The sequence below is a fragment of the Meleagris gallopavo genome, chromosome 15 (genome assembly GCF_905368555.1).
Source record: "Meleagris gallopavo chromosome 15, MGAL_WU_HG_1.1, whole genome shotgun sequence".
Classification (NCBI taxonomy): domain Eukaryota; kingdom Metazoa; phylum Chordata; class Aves; order Galliformes; family Phasianidae; genus Meleagris; species Meleagris gallopavo.
In genome coordinates, this window is record NC_139418.1 from 1,184,804 (window position 1) to 1,207,886 (window position 23,083).

The 23,083-nt window shown below is 51.4% G+C and overlaps 1 protein-coding gene across 1 annotated transcript; it reads left to right on the plus strand.

Moving 5' to 3' along the window:
• The first annotated feature begins 5 nt into the window (after positions 1-5).
• LOC146543298 (uncharacterized) lies at positions 6-22,978 on the plus strand. Its single transcript, XM_085236926.1, has 4 exons — positions 6-6,917; positions 10,051-10,191; positions 10,742-10,946; positions 13,432-22,978. Exons 1-4 carry the CDS (start codon positions 4,485-4,487, stop codon positions 16,098-16,100), a joined length of 5,448 nt encoding a protein of 1,815 aa, XP_085093052.1. The 5' UTR covers positions 6-4,484; the 3' UTR covers positions 16,101-22,978.
• The last annotated feature ends 105 nt before the right edge of the window (positions 22,979-23,083 follow it).

Below are 23,083 nucleotides of genomic sequence, written 5' to 3' on the forward strand. Positions count from 1 at the left end.
AGATATTGGAAACATAGCTCCATTTTCAAAAAGGGACAATCAGAAGATGCAGGGATCTGAAGGCCACTCAGTCTCACCTCTGTGCCTGCCAGGGTCATGGAGCAGATCATCCTGAAGGCCCTTCTGAGGTATCTGGAAAACAGTTGAGATGATTGCTGTTAACCAACAAGGCTTCACCCATGGCAAGTCATGCCTGACAAACTTGGTGACTTTTATGATGAAGTTTCAGAATCAGTGGATAAACGAAGAGCAACTGACATCATCTACGTGGACGTGTGAAAGGTTTGATAAGGTTCTGCATGACATTGGTCACCACATTTGAGAGAAACTGATTTAATGGACAGAGCTGTTTTGCTGAAGGAATTGGCTGGATGGTCACGCTCAGAGAGTTGTAGTCAATTCTGTGATGTCCGGATGGAGACCGTAACACATGGGTGTGCAACCTTCTGGCTTGCCTTGGCTGCACTGTGTAAACAGGAAATGTGTATACTGCATATCAATACATTGCTCTGAAAGTAATGCCTCCCATTTATTTCCGTTGAAACTTCAACTGATACAGTGTGCACATCAGCACTCTTGGTTGGAGCTGATTCTCTGCTACAAAATGCTGTAATGCAACACAGTCACCGATATAGCTATGCTTATTCACCACTTGTGGACTTGAGTCTGAATGTTGTGCTGATAATAAAGCCAAAAAGGAAGCCCAAACATCAGGCTGGTTCCTGGGCAGTGGATGCAATTTTTACTGATGTCTCCATGTCTTCCTCACAAATTTTGGATTAAATGTTACTCTGCCGGAACTTATTCCTTGAAAACAATTATTGATAAGTGTACATACTGCCCAGAAGCAACGATATGAGCAAATGTTGACAGTGAAGTGAGATATTTCTCTGTGGTAAGATAGGGATTGTGAAAGTCTTCCCCAGCCAGGGCTCTAGCTGCGTGTCCCAAGATGCAGAAAGCAAAGGTAAGAACTGGGAGAAGGAAGATCTGCCTGCTGTCAGTGAAGATCAGATTGGTGATCATGTAAAGAACGTGCAGGTGTGTGGGACCCAATGAGATCCATCCATGGGTTCTGAGGTAGACGAAGTTGCCAAGCCTCTATCTATCATATTTGAAAGGTCATGGCAGTCTGGTGAAGTTCTCACTGATTGGAAAATTGGAAATATAAGCCTCTTTTGAAGAAGGGGCAATCGGAAGGTGCAGGGATTTGAAGGCCACTCAGTCTCATCTCTGTGCCTGACAAAATCATGGAGCAGATCATCCTGAAGGCCCTACTGAGGCACCTGGAAACAGGGCATGTGATTGGTGTTAACCAACATGGCTTCACCCATGGCAAGTCATGCCTGACATCCTTGGTGACTTTTATGATGAAGTTACAGAATCAGTGGATAAATGAAGAGCAACTGACATCATCTATGTGGACTTGTGATGAGGTTCCGCATGACATCTGGTCAGCACATTGGAGAGAAATTGATTTGATGGACAGAGCAGTCGGTGCTGAAGGAATTGGCTGGATGGTCACGCTCAGAGAGTTGTAGACAATATCACAATGTCCAGGTGAGACGGTTGATGTGTGTCTGTCCTCAGGGATCACTGCTGGGAGTTATTTAACATCTTTGGAGGTGACATGGCCAGTGGAATTGAGTGTACTCTCAGCAGTATTGCAGATGACACAGGGCTGAGTGATGGAGTTGACATGCTAGAGGGAAGGGATGCCATCCAGAGGAACCTGGTCAGGCTGAAGAGGTGGTCCCATGCCAACCTCATGAAGATCAACCAAGACAAGTGTGAGGACCTACATCTGCTTCAAGCCAATCCCTAGAACAGATACAAGTTGGGCAGAGTGTCTTGAGAGCAAGGCTGTGGAGAAAAATGTGGGGCTGTCAGTTGGTGAAAGACCTACATGGTCAGCCATAGAATCATAGAATCATAGAATCATAGAATCACAAGGTTGGAAAGGACCCGCAAGATCATTCAGTCCAACTGTCCTCCTATCACCATTGCTGCCACAAACTACTAAACCAGATCTCGTAGCTCCTCATCCAGATGCCTCTTGAACACTGCCAGGGACAGCGACTCTACCACCTCCCTGGGCCGCCACTCCAGTGCCTGGCCACTCTCTGAGAGAAAATGTTCCTCCTTATGTCTAACCCAAGCCTCCTCTGGTACAACTTGTGGCCATTTCCTCGGGTTCTGTTTGTTGCCTGGGAGAAGAGGCCAAAACCCTCCTCATCACAGCCTCCCTTCAGGAAGTTGTAGAGTGCAATGAGGTCTCCCCTGAGCCTCCTTTTCTCCAGACTAAACACCAGACTAATCCCAGCTCCCTCAGCCGCTCCTTGTTAGACTTATGCTCCAGACAACTCACCAGTTTTGTTGCTCTTCTCTGGACATGTTCCAGGGCCTGAATGTCTTTCTTGTAGTGAGGGGCCCAAAACAGAATACAGTACTCAAGATGCGGCCTCCCCACTGCTGAATACAGGGGATGATTACCTCCCTGCTCCTGCTGGCCACACTATTTCTAATGCAGGCCAGGATGCTGTTGGCCCTCTTGGCCATCTGGGCACGCTGCTGGCTCATGTTCAGCCAAGCATCAACCAACACCCCCAGGTCCCTTTTCTCTTCACAGTCATCCAGCCATTCAGCACCAAGCCTATAGTGCTGCATGCGGTAATTGTGGCCAAAGTGCGGGACCTAGCACTTGGCCTTGTTGAACCTCATCCCATTCATCATCAGCTTTTCTAGATCCGTCTGAATGATCTGCCACATCTCAAGCAAATCTACACTACGTCCCAACTTGGTGTCTTCTGCAAACTTACTGAGGGTGCACTCAATGCCCTCATCTAGGTCATCAATAAGGATATTAAACAAGATGGGCCCCTGTACGGATCCCTGGGGGACGCCACCTTTAATGGGTCACCAGCTGATCTTTGCTCCATTAACTAGTACTTGATGGGCAGTGATCAACCGTCTAGCCAGTTCCTTACCTAAAGAAGGGTATGTCTGTCCAGGCCACGGGCAGCCAGTTTCCCCAGAAGAATGCTGTGAGAGAACGTGTCATAGGCTTTGCTGAAGTCTGGATAGACTACACGAATAACCTTACTCTTGTCTACCAATCTGGTCACCCAGTCGTAGAAGGAGATGAGGTTGCTCAGGCATGACCTGCCTTTCGTGTACCTGTGCTGGCTGGGCCTGATCCCCCAGATGCCACTCACGTGCTGTGTGATCTCACGCAAGATGATTTGCTCCATAACTGTCCCTGGTACCGAGGTCAGGCTGACAGGCCTGTAGTTCCTCAGATCCTCGTATAGGCCCTTCTTGTAGACGGGAGTCACATCAGCAAGCCTCCATCTTCTGGGGCCTCTCCAGATAACCAGGGGTGATGGTAGATGGCAGAGAGCAGCTTGGCAGTCACTTCCACCAGCTCCCTCAGCACTTTAGGATGGAGCTCATCTGGCCCCATGTGTGACAGTCCAGATGGAGAAGGAGCTCTTTCACTGTCTCTGCCTGAATCACTGGGGGTGTATTCTGCGTAGCATGCAAGACTTCCAGATCAGGCTGTAAAGTGCCCAGAGGATAACTGATCTGCCTATTAAAGGCAGGTGTAAAGAAGGCGTTGAGGACCTCAGCATTCTCCGTCTGCTCAGATAAAGAAAATATGTTCAGTGTGTTTGGATGGATTGTAAGACAAATCCAGGAAATATCTTGGAGCACATCTGTGCAAGTGGAACAGTGACAAAAGTGCTAAAGTGCCCTCATTTTGGTGCAATGTCTCTTATTCTGACTTGCAGAGGTTTCTCAATGAGCGTGAAGAGCAGCAGTTAGAATATGGTCTTCAGAGTTTGTCTTCGACTGCATGAATTTTCATTTGATTCATTATCATTTTTCTGACGGGATTGTGATTGAGCATTGTCTTACGTGTTCCCCCCGAAATATATGTTATGCAAACAGAACAACTGATTGCCGCGCCGCGTGTGGAAATGTTTAATAAAAAGTGCAGTGCCGTTGAATATTTGGAAACAGACGCTGCGTTGTGCTGCGTGATTTCTTTGCGTGTTTTCTTCTTTCGTCCACCGCTGCGTGTGGCGGCGAGAGGCCGCGGGCAGGAGCGCGTCCCGTGCCCGGAGCAGTCCCGGCGCGGGCCGCAGGGTGGTGCTCCTGGCCAAGGCGGCGCCGAGCGGCTGCGGGCGGGGAGAGGCCGAGCCCAGCGCAAGGCAGCGCAGCGCAGCGCAGGCGGGAGGAGGCGGCGGAGAGCGGCGGCGGAGAGCGGCGGCGAGCTGTTGTCCGTGCTGCCGTGAGGTGCGTGTGAGACGCCGCCGGGCCCGGGCTCCGGGCTCCGGTCTCCGTCCGCAGTCGGCGAGAGGCAGCGAGGGAGACGAGCGGGGAGCGAGGCCGCCCGTCCGTCCCGGCGCGCTGCTGCCGGGCGCCGCTTCCCGCGGAGGAGCGCGCTTCCCGGCCGGCCGGAGGGTGTCCGCCGCCCCGCCATGGCGGCTGCGAGGCAAGTGCTGTGTCTGTGGGCTTTGCTGGGCGTGCCGCGCGTTCGCTGCGAGCCCATCCGCTACTCCGTGGCCGAGGAGGGCGAGAGCGGCTCGCCGGTGGGCGACGTGGCGGAGGACGCGGGGCTGGCCCCGGCGCAGCTGTCGGCTCGCCGGGCGCGCATCGCCTCGCCGGCCGGCCGGCAGCACTTTCGCTTAGAGCGCGGCAACGGCCGCCTCGTTGTCGCCGAGCGGCTCGATCGGGAAGAGATATGCGGACGCTCCCGCACCTGCACGCTCGCCTTCGAGCTGCTGCTCGCCGACCCGCTGCAGTTCTTTCCCATTGAAGTGTCCGTGGAGGACATCAATGACCACTCGCCGGTCTTCCCGGAAGAACCAGTGACTTTTGAGATCCCAGAGAGGGGAGACCCGGGCTCCCGTTTCCCTGTGGAGGCTGCTCAGGACCTGGACATTGGCAGCAATGACATCCAGGCTTACAGCATCGTTCCTGAGAACGAGTACTTCAGTATCTCCTATCAGACTCACGGTGAAAGTAATAATGTTCTTGAACTGGTTTTACAACAGCCTCTGGACAGAGAGGAGCAACCGGAGATGGATTTCACTCTCGTTGCCACAGATGGGGGTTCTCCACCGAGGAGTGGTTCGACTCAAATCCACATCATAGTTCTGGATGTAAATGACAATGCTCCCACCTTCACACAGAAGCTGTACAATGCAAAGATTTTCGAAAATGCTCCAGAAGGCTCTGTGGTTCTCAGAGTGGTAGCCACCGATGCAGACGAGGGAATTAATGGTGACATTTCCTATCAGTTCAGCCAAGCAGCAGTCCAGATCCTATCAGCATTCATCATTGACCCCAGTAGTGGTGAAATCCGTATCACGAAGCCTTTGGATTACGAGGTTGCACAGAAACACGAGTTCAGTGTGCGGGCAGTGGATGGTGGAAGACTGTCAGCACTCTCTAAAGTGTTGGTAGAGGTGGTGGATGTGAATGACAACGCACCAGAGATCGTGGTCAGTTCCTTCAACAGCCCAATCCCTGAGAATGCAGCACCTGGCACTGTGGTCGCACTCTTTGATGTCAGGGATCAGGATTCCGGTGTGAATGGGGAGATCAGCTGTGCCCTCGAAGAACAGCTGCCCTTCTCCCTCCGGCCAGCCTTTAAGAACTACTACGAGCTGGTGACCGTGAGCGCGTTGGACCGGGAGAAAACAGCACGTTACAGTGTAATCGTCACGGCAGCAGATGCAGGGTCTCCTCGTCTGAGCAGCAGCCACACGTTCACCGTGGACATCTCCGACGTGAATGACAACGCGCCCGTCTTCAACCAGACGTCGTACACCATGTACGTGCACGAGAACAACGTCCCCGCGCTGCTCGTCGGGGCCGTGAAGGCAACGGACGCGGACGCGGGAGCCAACGGCAAGGTGAGCTATTCCCTGGTGCCGGCCCATCCCCCAGAACGAGAGCCGTGCTCGTGCGTGTCCGTGAACTCCGAGAGCGGAGCCGTGTTCGTGCTGCGGCCGCTGGACTACGAGCAGCTGAGGCAGCTGGAGGTGGTGGTGAGCGCTGCGGACGCGGGCTCGCCTCCCCTCAGCAGCACCGTGGGCGTCCGCCTGCTGGTGGTGGACGAGAACGACAACGCGCCGCTGGTGCTGCACCCCAGCGCGCAGGACGGCAGCCCTCCTTGGAGCGAGCCGGTGCCCGCGTGGGCCGAAGCGGGGGACCTGGTGAGCAAAGTGGTGGCCGTGGACGCCGACTCGGGTCAGAACTCGTGGCTTTCGTACCGGCTGCTGAGGGCCACGGAGCCGGGGCTGTTTGCCGTGGGTGCCCAAAGCGGGGAGGTGCGGCTGAGGAGGCCGCCGACGGAGAGGGACGCCGCGAAGCAGAAGCTCGTCGTGCTGGTGCGGGACAACGGGCGGCCGCCGCTGTCGGCCACCGCAGCGCTCAGCGTGCTCCTCCTGCACGGCTCCTGGGACGCTCAGCTGCCGCAGCAGAGCCCCGCCGCACACGAGGAGGACGGCGCCCTCACGGCCTCTTTAATCGCCGCCTTGGTCTTGGTGTCGCTCCTCTTCTTGGTGTCGGCGGCGGCCTTTGCGGCTTGCAAGGCGTGCAAGAGCAAGGAGCCGAGTAGCGGGCACGTGCTTTACGGCCCCAGCGGCGTGCAGAGCTATGTGGCTGATGGCGCCGCTGCCGGGACCCTGCCCCACGCCTATTGCTACGAGCTCAGCCTCACCACGGGCTCGGGCAACAGCGAGTTCAAGTTCCTCAAGCCCGTCCTGCCCAGCCTGCCAGCGCAGCACTGCAGCACGGCGGTGGCTGGCGACGACGCTGAGCATTTCCCTGCCGTCCCTGTCGCCGCGGGGGATGCTGATGTCGAGAGCCCCGGGATGCAGTCTGTGGGACACTTTAACGGCTTTTAATTAGCACTGGCTCTGCGCTTCAGGCAGCATCATGGCTTGTTTATAGCAGCTCATGTAATCTGATAGTTAACTCCACGTCTGCTTGTTTAGATCTGCTTTTGTAGTTTACATCCCGTTTCACAAGAACGTAGCTGTAATCGGAAGCTGTGGATATTAGTAGGGAAACTGAGAGTGTGCTTTCAGAATCTCACGTAGATTTCAGTCCCTCAGCCTTCTAGCTCTTGCCACAACAGAAATTCCCTGTCTTTCAAGACGTCCACACACCTGTGCTTATGCTGCCAGCCCGTGTGTCAGCTGGATGAGGACAGACCGTGCAGGATGTGAGGCTGGATTTTGTGCCACCTGTTAAGCGAGCAGAGTTCATCAGTTCCATGGTTGGCTTCCTTTAGCAGATGAGGGCTTCCATCCAAGCCTTTCCAGGCACGCCACTGAGTGAGGAGAGTGGGACCTGCCAATGCTCCAGCCTGGAAATACGTTTGTCCTGCTATCTTTAATCTTCCAGCCACGTCCACTCGATGCACAGGGAGTTGCAGCTTTGCTTTATGCACATGGGCTGCATTCTCTGACTTTAATGGACATCATGAAGAGGGTAAGGAAGTTTTTTGTTTAAATTCCCCATGATGCAACCTTCTTGATTCTATGTCTCTTATTTTGGTTCATGTTGAATGCCATCGGTGTGTACTGCTATCCTTTGCAGTGAAAGATTCTTTTTGTGTTGAAATGCTTTTGTATGAATGTTTCAGTCATTCTAACTTGAGATGGAGCAAGAGCAGATAGACCTGGGGCAGAGCTGGCGTGGCTGAAGGTCCTCTGGAAGTCTACTGGGCATCATCTGAGTGTCTAAGAGAGGTTGTGAGGGCTTGGTTGTTTGTATTTGTCTAGAATGCCTCGTGTTCCCTCTACTGGCTTAAGATTTCCAAGAGGTGCAGGCATTGCATTGGCATCAGCCATTCCCAGAATGCTGAGTGAGAAGGGAGGTTTCCCTGCACGTTCTCTGCAGGAAAGTGACAAAGAGAAATGTGCAGCATGTTTGGAGAGTGTTGCAGTGGTTTGCTGTGCGTGGAGCTCGTGTTCCAAGAGGTGCAGGCATTGCATTCTTGCTTTGCAGAGTTGTGCTTCTCCCTGTGTATGCTGTGTGCTTTGCCTCCTGGTCACGATGTCTCTCCATGCAGCTGTGCTCTTATGCAGCCACTCTGATCCATTCTCCTGCAGCTCAGCTGTTCAACTGGGTCATTGCTGAGTGCAGCAGGCAGCAATACAGCTGCAGTGGTGGTGTTGGGACACACGGTAACACATGGGTGTGCAACCTTCAGGCTTCCCTGGGCTGCAGTGTGTAAATCGGAAATGTGCAGGCTGCATATAGGTACATTGCTCTGAAAGTAATGCCTCCTGTTTTTTCCTTGGAAACTTCAACTGATACAATTAGCAGAATAACACTGTTGGATGGTGCAGATTCACAGCTACAAAACGCTGCTTTACAACATGGTCACCGATATAGCTCTGTGTATCCACGTGTGGTGAACTAAAGCCTGAATGTTGCGCTCATAATAATCTGCAGCAGTGGAAGTGACCCTCTGTTGCTACTGCTAGAACACATCATCCACCACCTTCAGGTGCTCAACTAAATTGTCTAGTCTCCATAAGAATTCAGCAAGTGTTGCTCAGTGTCCGTGGTTGGAATTTTTTCTGCATGGAGTTCTTCCCTGAGAAATGTTGCTTCTCCCATTCTTCTATGTCAGATGGCATTTTGTCAGACTGCCCCTCTGCTGCCATCTGCCAAACAGTATCAGAAGGTAATGGGATACCGGTGGAAAGGTTCAACCTCTGCTGTCATTCCACCAAAGTCTGCCTTGGATATCATGGTCCACCACAATAAATTGTGAGGCATAACTTTCAGAGCAACCCTCATGGAATATACAATCTTGTTATTATGTAAGTTAAAAAATATTTACATTTATGATATCGTTCTTAAATCTTTTTAAGAATGTCAAACAAAACGAGGAAATAAGTGTGATGTTTTCGTGATAAAACCAATGCATCAGGCTGGTATGGTGGGAGTGGATGCAATTCTTACTGATGTCTCAATGTCTTCATTAGAGATTTTTGATGAAATGTTACTCTTCCAGTGTTTCATCTTTGAAAAATGATATTCAGAAATGTACATACAACCAAGAAGCAAAGACATGAGCAAATGTTGAGTGTGAAGTGAGAGAAATTTCTCTGTGGTAAGATATTGGAAACATAGCCCCATTTTCAAAAAGGGACAATCAGAAGATGCAGGGATCTGAAGGCCACTCAGTCTCACCTCTGTGCCCGCCAAGATCATGGAGCTGGTCATCCTGAAGGCCCTTCTGAGGCACCTGGAAAACAGTTGAGATGATTGGTGTTAACCAACATGGCTTCACCAAGGGCAAGTCATGCCTGACAACCTTGGTGACTTTTATGATGAAGTTACAGCATCAGTGGATAAACAAAGAGCAACTGACATCATCTACGTGGACTTGTGAAAGGTTTGATAAGGTTCTGCATGACATCTGGTCACCACATTGGAGAGAAACTGATTTAATGGACAGAGCTGTTTGTGCTGAAGGAATTGGCTGGATGGTCACGCTCAGAGAGTTGTAGTTAATTCTGTGATGTCCGGATGGAGACCGTAACACATGGGTGTGCAACCTCCTGGCGTACCTGGTCTGCACTGTGTAAACAGGAAATGTGTATACTGCATATCAATACATTGCTCTGAAAGTAATGCCTCCCATTTATTTCCGTTGAAACTTCAACTGATACAGTGTGCACATCAGCACTCTTTGTTGGAGCAGATTCACAGCTATAAAATGCTGTAATGCAACATAGTCACCGATATAGCTATGCTTATTCACCACTTGTGGACTTGAATCTGAATGTTGTGCTGATAATAAAGCCAAAAAGGAAGCCCAAACATCAGGCTGGTTCCTGGGCAGTGGATGCAATTTTTACTGATATCTCCATGTCGTCCTCACAAATTTTGGATTAAATGTTACTCTGCCGGAACTTATTCCTTGAAAACAATTATTGATAAGTGTACATACTGCCCAGAAGCAACGATATGAGCAAAGGTTGACAGTGAAGTGAGATATTTCTCTGTGGTCAGATAGGGATTGTGAAAGTCTTCCCCAGCCAGGGCTCTAGCTGCGTGGCCCAAGCTGCAGAAAGCAAAGGTAAGAACAGGGAGAAGGAAGATCTGCCTACTGTCAGTGAAGATCAGATTGGTGATCATGTAAAGAACGTGCAGGTGTGTGGGACCCAATGAGATCCATCCATGGGTTCTGAGGTAGACGAAGTTGCCAAGCCTCTATCTATCATATTTGAAAGGTCATGGCAGTCTGGTGAAGTTCTCACTGATCGGAAAATTGGAAATATAAGCCTCTTTTGAAGAAGGGGCAATCGGAAGGTGCAGGGATTTGAAGGCCACTCAGTCTCATCTCTGTGCCTGACAAAATCATGGAGCAGATCATCCTGAAGGCCCTACTGAGGCACCTGGAAACAGGGCATGTGATTGGTGTTAACCAACATGGCTTCACCCATGGCAAGTCATGCCTGACATCCTTGGTGACTTTTATGATGAAGTTACAGAATCAGTGGATAAATGAAGAGCAACTGACATCATCTATGTGGACTTGTGATGAGGTTCCGCATGACATCTGGTCAGCACGTTGGAGAGAAATTGATTTGATGGACAGAGCTGTCGGTGCTCAAGGAATTGGCTGGATGGTCACGCTCAGAGAGTTGTAGACAATATTGCAGTGTCCAGGTGGAGACGGTTGATGTGTGTCTGTCCTCAGGAATCACTGCTGGGAGTGGTGTTATTTAACATCTTTGGAGGTGACATGGCCAGTGGAATTGAGTGCACGCTCAGCAGTATTGCAGATGACACAGGGCTGAGTGATGGAGTTGACATGCTAGAGGGAAGGGATGCCATCCAGAGGAACCTGGTCAGGCTGAAGAGGTGGTCCCATGCCAACCTCATGAAGATCAACCAAGACAAGTGTGAGGACCTACATCTGCTTCAAGCCAATCCCTAGAACAGATACAAGTTGGGCAGAGTGTCTTGAGAGCAAGGCTGTGGAGAAAAATGTGGGGCTGTCAGTTGGTGAAAGACCTACATGGTCAGCCATAGAATCATAGAATCATAGAATCACAAGGTTGGAAAGGACCTGCAAGATCATTCGGTCCAACTGTCCTCCTATCACCATTGCTGCCACAAACTACTAAACCAGATCTCGTAGCTCCTCATCCAGATGCCTCTTGAACACTGCCAGGGACAGCGACTCCACCACCTCCCTGGGCCGCCACTCCAGTGCCTGGCCACTCTCTGAGAGAAAATGTTCCTCCTTATGTCTAACCCAAGCCTCCTCTGGTACAACTTGTGGCCATTTCCTCGGGTTCTGTTTGTTGCCTGGGAGAAGAGGCCAAAACCCTCCTCATCACAGCCTCCCTTCAGGAAGTTGTAGAGTGCAATGAGGTCTCCCCTGAGCCTCCTTTTCTCCAGACTAAACAATCCCGGCTCCCTCAGCCGCTCCTCGTTAGACTTATGCTCCAGACAACTCACCAGTTTTGTTGCTCTTCTCTGGACATGTTCCAGGGCCTGAATGTCTTTCTTGTAGTGAGGGGCCCAAAACAGAATACAGTACTCAAGATGCGGCCTCCCCACTGCTGAATACAGGGGATGATTACCTCCCTGCTCCTGCTGGCCACACTATTTCTAATGCAGGCCAGGATGCTGTTGGCCCTCTTGGCCATCTGGGCACGCTGCTGGCTCATGTTCAGCCAAGCATCAACCAACACCCCCAGGTTCCTTTTCTCTTCACAGTCATCCAGCCATTCAGCACCAAGCCTATAGTGCTGCATGCGGTAATTGTGGCCAAAGTGCAGGACCTAGCACTTGGCCTTGTTGAACCTCATCCCATTCATCATCAGCTTTTCTAGATCCATCTGAATGATCTGCCACATCTCAAGCAAATCTACACTACGTCCCAACTTGGTGTCTTCTGCAAACTTACTGAGGGTGCACTCAATGCCCTCATCTAGGTCATCAATAAGGATATTAAACAAGATGGGCCCCTGTACGGATCCCTGGGGGACGCCACCTTTAATGGGTCACCAGCTGGTCTTTGCTCCATTAACTAGTACTTGATGGGCAGTGATCAACCGTCTAGCCAGTTCCTTACCTACGGCACGGCAGCCAGTTTCCCCAGAAGAATGCTGTGAGAGAACATGCATAGGCTTTGCTGAAGTCTGGATAGACTACACGAATAACCTTACTCTTGTCTACCAATCTGGTCACCCAGTCGTAGAAGGAGATGAGGTTGCTCAGGCATGACCTGCCTTTCGTGTACCTGTGCTGGCTGGGCCTGATCCCCCAGATGCCACTCACGTGCTGTGTGATCTCACGCAAGATGATTTGCTCCATAACTTTCCCTGGTACCGAGGTCAGGCTGACAGGCCTGTAGTTCCTCAGATCCTCGTATAGGCCCTTCTTGTAGACGGGAGTCACATCAGCAAGCCTCCATCTTCTGGGGCCTCTCCGGATAACCAGGAGTGATGGTAGATGGCAGAGAGCAGCTTGGCAGTCACTTCCACCAGCTCCCTCAGCACTTTAGGATGGAGCTCATCTGGCCCCATGGTCTTGTGACAGTCCAGATGGAGAAGGAGCTCTTTCACTGTCTCTGCCTGAATCACTGGGGATGTATTCTGCGTAGCATGCAAGACTTCCAGATCAGGCTGTAAAGTGCCCAGAGGATAACTGATCTGCCTATTAAAGGCAGGTGTAAAGAAGGCGTTGAGGACCTCAGCATTCTCCGTCTGCTCAGATAAAGAAAATATGTTCAGTGTGTTTGGATGGATTGTAAGGCAAATCCAGGAAATATCTTGGAGCACATCTGTGCAAGTGGAACAGTGACAAAAGTGCTAAAGTGCCCTCATTTTGGTGCAATGTCTCTTATTCTGACTTGCAGAGGTTTCTCAATGAGCGTGAAGAGCAGCAGTTAGAATATGGTCTTCAGAGTTTGTCTTCGACTGCATGAATTTTCATTTGATTCATTATCATTTTTCTGACGGGATTGTGATTGAGCATTGTCTTACGTGTTCCCCCCGAAATATATGTTATGCAAACAGAACAACTGATTGCCGCGCCGCGTGTGGAAATGTTTAATAAAAAGTGCAGTGCCGTTGAATATTTGGAAACAGACGCTGCGTTGTGCTGCGTGATTTCTTTGCGTGTTTTCTTCTTTCGTCCACCGCTGCGTGTGGCGGCGAGAGGCCGCGGGCAGGAGCGCGTCCCGTGCCCGGAGCAGTCCCGGCGCCGGCCGCAGGGTGGTGCTCCTGGCCAAGGCGGCGCCGAGCGGCTGCGGGCGGGGAGAGGCCGAGCGCAGCGCAGCGCAGCGCAGGCGGGAGGAGGCGGCGGAGAGCGGCGGCGGAGAGCGGCGGAGAGCGGCGGAGAGCGGCGGCGAGCTGTTGTCCGTGCTGCCGTGAGGTGCGTGTGAGACGCCGCCGGGCCGGGGCGGCCGTGCTACTGCCGGGCTTCGCGCTGCGGGCTCCGGGCTCCGTCCGCAGTCGGTGAGGGAGGCGAGCGGGGAGGGAGGCGAGCGGGGAGAGAGGCAAGCGGGGAGCGAGGCCGCCCGTCCGTCCCGGCGCGCTGCTGCCGGGCGCCGCTTCCCGCGGAGGAGCGCGCTTCCCGGCCGGCCGGAGGGTGTCCGCCGCCCCGCCATGGCGGCTGCGAGGCAAGTGCTGTGTCTGTGGGCTTTGCTGGGCGTGCCGCGCGTTCGCTGCGAGCCCATCCGCTACTCCGTGGCCGAGGAGGGCGAGAGCGGCTCGCCGGTGGGCGACGTGGCGGAGGACGCGGGGCTGGCCCCGGCGCAGCTGTCGGCTCGCCGGGCGCGCATCGCCTCGCCGGCCGGCCGGCAGCACTTTCGCTTAGAGCGCGGCAGCGGCCGCCTCGTTGTCGCCGAGCGGCTCGATCGGGAGGAGATGTGCGGACGCTCCCGCACCTGCACGCTCGCCTTCGAGCTGCTGCTCGCCGACCCGCTGCAGTTCTTTCCCATTGAGGTGTCCGTGGAGGACATCAATGACCACTCGCCGGTCTTCCCGGAAGAACAAGTGACTTTTAAGATCCCAGAGAGGGGAGACCCGGGCTCCCGTTTCCCTGTGGAGGCTGCTCAGGACCTGGACGTAGGCAGCAATGACATCCAGGCTTACAGCATCGTTCCTGAGAACGAATTCTTCAATGTCTCCTATCAGAGAAAGAATGAGCATGACATGCAGATCCAACTGGTTTTGCAACAGCCTCTGGACAGAGAGGAGCATCCAGAGTTGGATTTCACTCTCGTTGCCACAGATGGGGGCACTCCACCAAGGAGTGGTTCGACTCAAATCCACATCATAGTTCTGGATGTAAACGACAATGCTCCCATCTTCACACAAGATTTATATACTGAACACATTGTGGAAAGTGCCCCAGAGGGCTCCTTAGTTCTCCGGGTGTTGGCCACGGATGCAGATGAGGGACTGAACGGTGATATTTCCTATCAATTCAGCCAAGTCTTGAGCCAGAGCCAGCCAGCATTTACAATCAACACCAAGAACGGAGAAATCCGTGTAAAAGAACCTCTAGATTTTGAGTCAACAAAGATATATGACCTCAGTGTGCGCGCAACAGACGGTGGAGGTCTGTCAGCACTTTCTAAAGTGTTGGTAGAGGTGGTGGATGTGAATGACAATGCACCAGAGATCGTGGTCAGTTCCTTCAACAGCCCAATCCCTGAGAATGCAGCACCTGGCACTGTGGTCGCACTCTTTGATGTCAGGGATCAGGATTCCGGTGTGAATGGGGAGATCAGCTGTGCCCTCGAAGAACAGCTGCCCTTCTCCCTCCGGCCAGCCTTTAAGAACTACTACGAGCTGGTGACCGTGAGCGCGTTGGACCGGGAGAAAACAGCACGTTACAGTGTAATCGTCACGGCAGCAGATGCAGGGTCTCCTCGTCTGAGCAGCAGCCGCACGTTCACCGTGGACATCTCCGACGTGAATGACAACGCGCCCGTCTTCAACCAGACGTCGTACACCATGTACGTGCACGAGAACAACGTCCCCGCGCTGCTCGTCGGGGCCGTGAAGGCAACGGACGCGGACGCGGGAGCCAACGGCAAGGTGAGCTATTCCCTGGTGCCGGCCCATCCCCCAGAACGAGAGCCGTGCTCGTGCGTGTCCGTGAACTCCGAGAGCGGAGCCGTGTTCGTGCTGCGGCCGCTGGACTACGAGCAGCTGAGGCAGCTGGAGGTGGTGGTGAGCGCTGCGGACGCGGGCTCGCCTCCCCTCAGCAGCACCGTGGGCGTCCGCCTGCTGGTGGTGGACGAGAACGACAACGCGCCGCTGGTGCTGCACCCCAGCGCGCAGGACGGCAGCCCTCCTTGGAGCGAGCCGGTGCCCGCGTGGGCCGAAGCGGGGGACCTGGTGAGCAAAGTGGTGGCCGTGGACGCCGACTCGGGTCAGAACTCGTGGCTTTCGTACCGGCTGCTGAGGGCCACGGAGCCGGGGCTGTTTGCCGTGGGTGCCCAAAGCGGGGAGGTGCGGCTGAGGAGGCCGCCGACGGAGAGGGACGCCGCGAAGCAGAAGCTCGTCGTGCTGGTGCGGGACAACGGGCGGCCGCCGCTGTCGGCCACCGCAGCGCTCAGCGTGCTCCTCCTGCACGGCTCCTGGGACGCTCAGCTGCCGCAGCAGAGCCCCGCCGCACACGAGGAGGACGGCGCCCTCACGGCCTCTTTAATCGCCGCCTTGGTCTTGGTGTCGCTCCTCTTCTTGGTGTCGGCGGCGGCCTTTGCGGCTTGCAAGGCGTGCAAGAGCAAGGAGCCGAGTAGCGGGCACGTGCTTTACGGCCCCAGCGGCGTGCAGAGCTATGTGGCTGATGGCGCCGCTGCCGGGACCCTGCCCCACGCCTATTGCTACGAGCTCAGCCTCACCACGGGCTCGGGCAACAGCGAGTTCAAGTTCCTCAAGCCCGTCCTGCCCAGCCTGCCAGCGCAGCACTGCAGCACGGCGGTGGCTGGCGACGACGCTGAGCATTTCCCTGCCGTCCCTGTCGCCGCGGGGGATGCTGATGTCGAGAGCCCCGGGATGCAGTCTGTGGGACACTTTAACGGCTTTTAATTAGCACTGGCTCTGCGCTTCAGGCAGCATCATGGCTTGTTTATAGCAGCTCATGTAATCTGATAGTTAACTCCACGTCTGCTTGTTTAGATCTGCTTTTGTAGTTTACATCCCGTTTCACAAGAACATAGCTGTAATCGGAAGCTGTGGATATTAGTAGGGAAACTGAGAGTGTGCTTTCAGAATCTCACGTAGATTTCAGTCCCTCAGCCTTCTAGCTCTTGCCACAACAGAAATTCCCTGTCTTTCAAGACGTCCACACACCTGTGCTTATGCTGCCAGCCCGTGTGTCAGCTGGATGAGGACAGACCGTGCAGGATGTGAGGCTGGATTTTGTGCCACCTGTTAAGCGAGCAGAGTTCATCAGTTGCCATGGTTGGCTTCCTTTAGCAGATGAGGGCTTCCATCCAAGCCTTTCCAGGCACGCCACTGAGTGAGGAGAGTGGGACCTGCCAATGCTCCAGCCTGGAAATACGTTTGTCCTGCTATCTTTAATCCTCCAGCCACGTCCACTTGATGCACAGGGAGTTGCAGCTTTGCTTTATGCACATGGGCTGCATTCTCTGACGTTAATGGACATCATGAAGAGGGTAAGAAAGTTTTTTGGTTTATTTCCCCATGATGCAATTTCCCTCTGTCACTTCCTTTGGTTCATGTTGAATGCCATCGGTTGTACTGCTATCCTTTGCAGTGAAAGATTCTTTTTGTGTAGAAGTGCTTTTGTATGAATGTTTCAGTCATTCTAACTTGAGATGGAGCAAGAGCAGATAGACCTGGGGCAGAACCGGCGTGGCTGATGATCCAGTGGAAGCCTCCTGGGCAGCATCTGAGTGTCTAAGAGAGGTTGTGAGGGCTTGGTTGTTTGTATTTGTCTAGAATGCCTCGTGTTCCCTCTACTGGCTTAAGCAGCAACAACACGATGCATGTTTTACACGTGTCATGTAAAGAGAGGATTATGATGTGCTATGTCTGTTTCTGGAATGCCTGTGTAGTGGGGTTCTTTCCACGGTGCCCAGCTCATTTCTTGTCCCATGTGCTGGGTGCTCATTTGGGCCATGCTTATCCGTGTGGGGGATGCAGAAGTGCAGAGCTGCGGGGCTCAGTGTGTGGGGCAGTTGTCTGGGTGTTGCCTTCCTTAGCACTGAGTCTGCACAGCCGGTGTGTTTGTGTCTGGAGAAAGGAAGGGCTCTGTGCAATGGCATTGAGCTCCAGAGGGAAGCTGCATTTGCAGTTGGCATCAGCCATTCCCAGAACGCTGAGTGAGAAGGGAGGTTTCCCTGCACATTCTCTGCAGGAAAGTGACAAAGAGAAATGTGTAGCATGTTTGGAGAGTGCTGCAGTGATTTGCTGTGCGTGGAGCTGTGTGTTCCAAGAGGTGCAGGCATTGCATTCTTGCTTTGCAGAGTTGTGCTTCTCCCTGTGTATGCTGTGTGCTTTGCCTCCTGGTCACGATGTCTCTCCATGCAGCTGTGCTCTTATCCAGCTGCTCTGATGCATTTGCCTGCAGCTCAGCTGGGTCATTGCTGAGTGCAGCAGGCAGCAATACAGCTGCAGTGGTGGTGTTGGGACACACGGTAACACATGGGTGTGCAACCTTCAGGCTTCCCTGGGCTGCAGTGTGTAAATCGGAAATGTGGAGGCTGCATATTGGTACATTGCTCTGAAAGTAATGTCTCCTGTTTATTTCCTTGGAAACTTCAACTGATACAAATAGCAGAATAACACTGTTGGATGGTGCAGATTCACAGCTACAAAACGCCGCTTTACAACATGGTCACTGACATAGCAATGCTTATTCACCAGCTGTGGACTTGAGCCTGCATTTTGCGCTCATAATAATCTTTACCAGCAGAGGTGATCCAGTGTTCCCACTGTTAAGCACATCACCCAACACCTCATGGTGTTCAGCTGCATAGTCTGGTCTCCATAAACATTCAGCAAGTGTTGACGAATATCAGAGGGTTCAGTATTTTCTGCATGGTGGAGTTCAATGACGCATTATTACTTCAGACACACTTCCAAGTCAGATGCCATTTTGTCGGACTGCTCCTCTGCTGTCATCTGTCCCTCAGTTACAAAACGGTATGGAATATTGCTACGAAGCTTCATCTGCTGCTGCTGTACCATGTACATCTGGACATCGTGGGCCACAAACAATGGGAGGCATTACTTTTGGAGCAGCCCTTAGAATGACGTTATTATGATTATGTAACAAAACATTTAAATTTTTACTATTTTTTTCATAATGTTAAATCAAAAGGGGAACAAAAACATGAAACTACTAAGGTATTCACCTTTTCTTTGGGGAAACCAATGCATCAGGGTGGTTTCTTGGCAGCAGTTGCAATTCTTACTGAGATCTCAGTGTCTTCATCAGACATTTCTAATAAAACGTTACTTGTCCTGTACTTCATCCTTGCTAGTAGTTATTCAGAAATGTATATACTGCCCAAAATCAACGACATGAGCAAAGGTTAACTGTGAATTGAGAGAGATTTCTCTGTGGTAAGATAGGGATTGTGAAAGTCTTCCCCAGCCAGGGCTCTAGCTACATGGCCCAAACTGCAGAAAGCAAAGGTAAGAACTGGGAGAAGGAAGATCTGCCTGCTGTCAGTGAAGATCAGATGGGTGATCATGTAAAGAACCTGCAGGTGCACAAGTGCATGGGACCTGATGACATCCATCGATGGGTTCTGAGGCAGATGAAGTTGCCAACTCTCTATCCATCATATTTGAAAGGCCATGGCAGACTGGTGAAGTATCTCACTGATTGGAAAATTGGAAACATAACCACCATTTTGAAGAGGCGAAAATCAGAAGATGCAGGGATTTGAAGGCCACTCAGTCTCATCTCTGTGCCTGCCAAGATCATGGGACTGATCTTCCCAAATGCCCTTCTGAGGCACATGGAAAATAAAGAGGAGACGATTGATGGTAACCAACATGGCTTCACCAGGGGCAAGTCATGTCTGACAATCCTGGCGGCCTTATATGATGAAGTTACAGCGTTTGTGCATAAATGGAGAGAAACTGATGTCACCTACCTGGACTTATCCAAAGGATTGGTCACAGTCCCACATAACATCGTGATTGCCAATTTGGAGAGAAGTGAATTTGATGGATGGATCTCTCACTCCATGAGGAATTGGCTGCACGTTTGCACTCAGCGAACTGTGATCAATGGCTCAATGCCCAAGTGCAGTTCTGTGAAGAGTGGCATTTCTCAGGGGCCAGTGCCATTTGACATCATTGTGGGTGACATGGACAGGACCTTGACTGCGTCAAGGTGGTTGGAACTCGATGATCGTTGAGGTTCCTTCCAAGCTAAGCCATTCCATGATTCTGTGATTGTGTGCACCCTAAGCAAGTTTGCAGATGGTACCAAGCTGGGTGGTGCAGTTGGCCTGCTAGAGGGAAGGGACGCCATCCAGAGGGCCCAGATCAGGCTTGGGAAGTGAGCCCATGCCTACCTTGTGAAGTTGAAGAAAGACAAGAAAGAAGTTATGCACCTGGGTCAAGGCAATCCCTAGCTCAAATCCAGGGTGGGCAGAGAACGGCTTGAGAGCAGCCCTGAGGAAAAGGACTTTGAGGTGTTGCTTGATGAAAGTCTCTACGTGCGAGACAATGTGCTCTGCAGCCCAGAAGGCCAAAGCTTTCCTAGGCTGCATTCAAGAGAAGCATGTCCAGCCTGTTGAGAGTGGTGATTTTGCCCCTCTACTTGGCTCTCTTTAGACCCCACATGGAGTACTGTGTGCAGTTCTGATGCCTGCTACACAAGAAGGCCATGGAGCTGTTGGAGCAGGTCTGGGAGGAGGGCCACGAAGATGATGAGAGGGCTGGAGCAGGTCCCCTACGAGGACAGGCTGAGAGAGCTGGGGCTCTTCAGCCTGGAGAAGAGAAATGCTCTGAGGGGATCTTATAACGGCCTTCCAGCACATGAAGGGGCCACAGGAAAGGCTCTATGTTTTCACTGGCGCTGAATGGGAGCCTGCATGTCGCGCTCATATTAATGTACAACAGAGGAGGTGACTCTCTCTTGGCACTGCTGAAATACATCATGCAACACCTCATGGTGCTCACATCCACTGTTTGATCTCCATGAACATTCAGCCAGCCTTGATGAATGTCAGCGGGTGCAATTGTTTCTGTAGGGTGGAATTCAGTGATACATCGATACTACATATGCATTCACATGTCTGATGCTGTTTTGTCAGACTGCCCCTCCACTGCCAGCCATCACTTGGTACCAAAACACAATGGCATATTGGTGGGACCACTCAGCCTCTGCTGCCATACCGCCAGCATCGGCCTTGGTCAACTTGGGCCAATGCAATAAATTGGGAGGCATTACTTTCATAGCAGCCCTGGTAGAATATGCAGAATTGTTGTTATGTAAGAAATAAAACATCCAAACTATTGGTATTTTCTTCTAAAACATCTAAAAAGGGAGGAACAAAAACATGAAACCAGTGGGATATTTGACCTTTTTTGGGTGACAGCAATCAGACTGGTTTGGCAGTAGTGGATTCAATTCTTACTGAGTTCTCAATGTCTTCATCAGAAATTTTGGATTAAATGTTACTCTGCCTGAACTTCTTCTTTGAAAACAGTTGTTGATAAGTGTACATAACTGCCCAGAAGCAATGATATGTCAATGGTGATGGTGAATTGAGAGATATTTCTCTGTGGTAAGATAGGGATTGTAAAAGTCTTCCCCAGCCAGGGCTCTAGCTGCATGGCCCAAGGTGCAGAAAGCAATGGTAAGAACTGGGAGAAGGAAGATCTGCCTGCTGTCAGTGAAGATCAGGTTTGTGATCATGTAAAGAACCTGCAGGTGCACAAGTGCATGGGACCTGATGACATCCATCGATGGGTTCTGAGGCAGATGAAGTTGCCAACCCGCTATCCATCATATTTGAAAGGCCATGGCAGTCTGGTCAAGTTCTCACTGATTGGAGAATTGGAAACATAACCACCACTTTGAAGAAGTGAAAATCAGAAGATGCAGGGATTTGAAGGCCACTCAGTCTCATCTCTGTGCCTGCCAAGATCATGGGACTGATCTTCCTGAAGGCCCTTCTGAGGCACCTGGAAATTAAAGAGGAGGCGATTGGTGGTAAGCAATATGACTTCACCAAGGGCAAGTCGTGCATGGCAAACCTGGTGGTCAGTTATGACAAAGTACTGATACCAATGGATAAATGAAGAGCAACTGACGTCATCTACTTGTACTTAAGAGATGATTTGATATGGTCATGCGTAACATCCTGATCACCAAATTGAAGAAAAAATGGATTTGATGGATGGATTTTGATTTCTGGATAAAGAATTGGCTGTGTGGTTGCACTCAGAGTGTTGCAGTCATCACCACAATGTCCAAGTGGAGACTGGTGATGAATCTTGTCCCTCAAGGGTCAGTGCTGGGACCATTTCTATTTAACATCTTTGTAGGTGACACGGACAAAGAGTCTGAGTGTACCCTGAGCAAGTTTGCAGATGACACCAAGCTGGGTGGTGCAGCTAGAGGGTAGAGATGCTGTCTAGACGGACCAGATCAGGCTTGAGAGGTGGGCCCATGCCAAGCTCATGAATTTCAAGCAAGACAAGAGAAAAGTTGTGCACCCTGCTCAAGGCAATCCCTATCTCTAATACTGAGTGGTCAGAGAATGGCTTGAGAGCAGCCCTGAGGAGAAGGATTTGGGGGTGTTGCTTGATGAAAGGCTCAAGATGAGCGACAATGTGCTCTGCAGCCCAGAAGGCCAAAGCTTTCCTAGGTTGTATCAAGAGAAGCATGTCCAGCCTGTTGAGAGTGGTGATTCTACCCCTCTACTTGGCTCTCTTTAGACCCCACATGGAGTACTGTGTTCAGTTCTGATGCCTGCTACACAAGAAGGCCATGGAGCTGTTGGAGCAGGTCCGGAGGAGGGCCACGAAGATGATGAGAGGGCTGGAGCAGGTCCCCTTTGAGAATAGAGATATAGCTGGGACTCTTCAGCTTGAAGAACGACCTGGGGAACTTAGAGTGGGCTTAAAGTACCTGAAGGGGTCACAGGAAAGCTAGGATGAGACTTTGATAAGGGCGTGTAGTGACAGGATGAGGGGAAATGGCCTTAAGGTGGAAGAGGGTAGATTTAGACTAAGATTAGGAAGAAATTCTTTCCTGTGAGGGTGGTGAGACACTGGCAGGAGTTACCAGAGATGCTGTGGATGCCCCACCATGGAAGCATCCAAGGCCAGGCTGGATGGGGCTGTGAGCAACCTGATCTGGGGCAAGGTGTCCCTGCCTATAGCAGTAGAGTTGCAACTAGGGGATCTTGAAGTTCCCTTCCAACCGAAACCATTCCAGGATTTATGAAGTCTGGTAAAGAGACGTAGTCATATTTTTGTGTTGAATATCTGGTTGCAACTCTGTACATTCAATTTGAGAATTAACTGCTAATACATTAATATGAACAGGAAATAATATTTTAGACATAAATTCATGAATCCTTTTTGCAGTCCTGAAACCTATTTCCAAGTTCCAAGTTCCTTTTTCATACTTGAAAGCACTGCATTCTTTGCTGTTCAGAGCTCTGTGTTCAGCAGATGTATGAAAATGCATACAATTACTTTTTCTTTTTTTCTACTTTCCTGTTTGCACTGTGTGTTCCTATTGACATACCCATTCCTTAACGTGTACTGCCACCCCACAGAGAGTAAGGGAATGTTAGAAAGAAGATGCTTTGGCACAAGATATTCAGAATATGCTGACCCTGTGTTATGTTGAACTATAAAGTGTAATGTTGTGAACCAGGATGGCATTCATTGCCTGTTGAAGTGTTATGAGAAGGGACTTGGTGCCATTTCTGTAATAAAATGGATGGTGTTGTTCTGACAAACTTTGTAGCGGTGGATTATTTTTAGGGGAAAGATCAGCAGAGAAGAAGCAGAGTTTTCCAAACAAGGTGGGGGCTTTTTTAGTGTTCGATGCTTGCAAGAGAAGA

What these genes read in the sequence shown, in the direction of transcription:
- LOC146543298 (XM_085236926.1), top strand. Translation starts at nt 4,485, where the DNA reads ATGGCGGCTGCGAGGCAAGTGCTGTGTCTGTGGGCTTTGCTGGGCGTG. An exon ending in TGGGACACTTTAACGGCTTT is followed by an intron (nt 6,918 to 10,050) that starts TAATTAGCACTG and finishes CTCTGTGGTCAG; the next exon opens with ATAGGGATTGTGAAAGTCTT. An exon ending in GAAGATCAACCAAGACAAGT is followed by an intron (nt 10,947 to 13,431) that starts GTGAGGACCTAC and finishes TGCTGCCGTGAG; the next exon opens with GTGCGTGTGAGACGCCGCCG.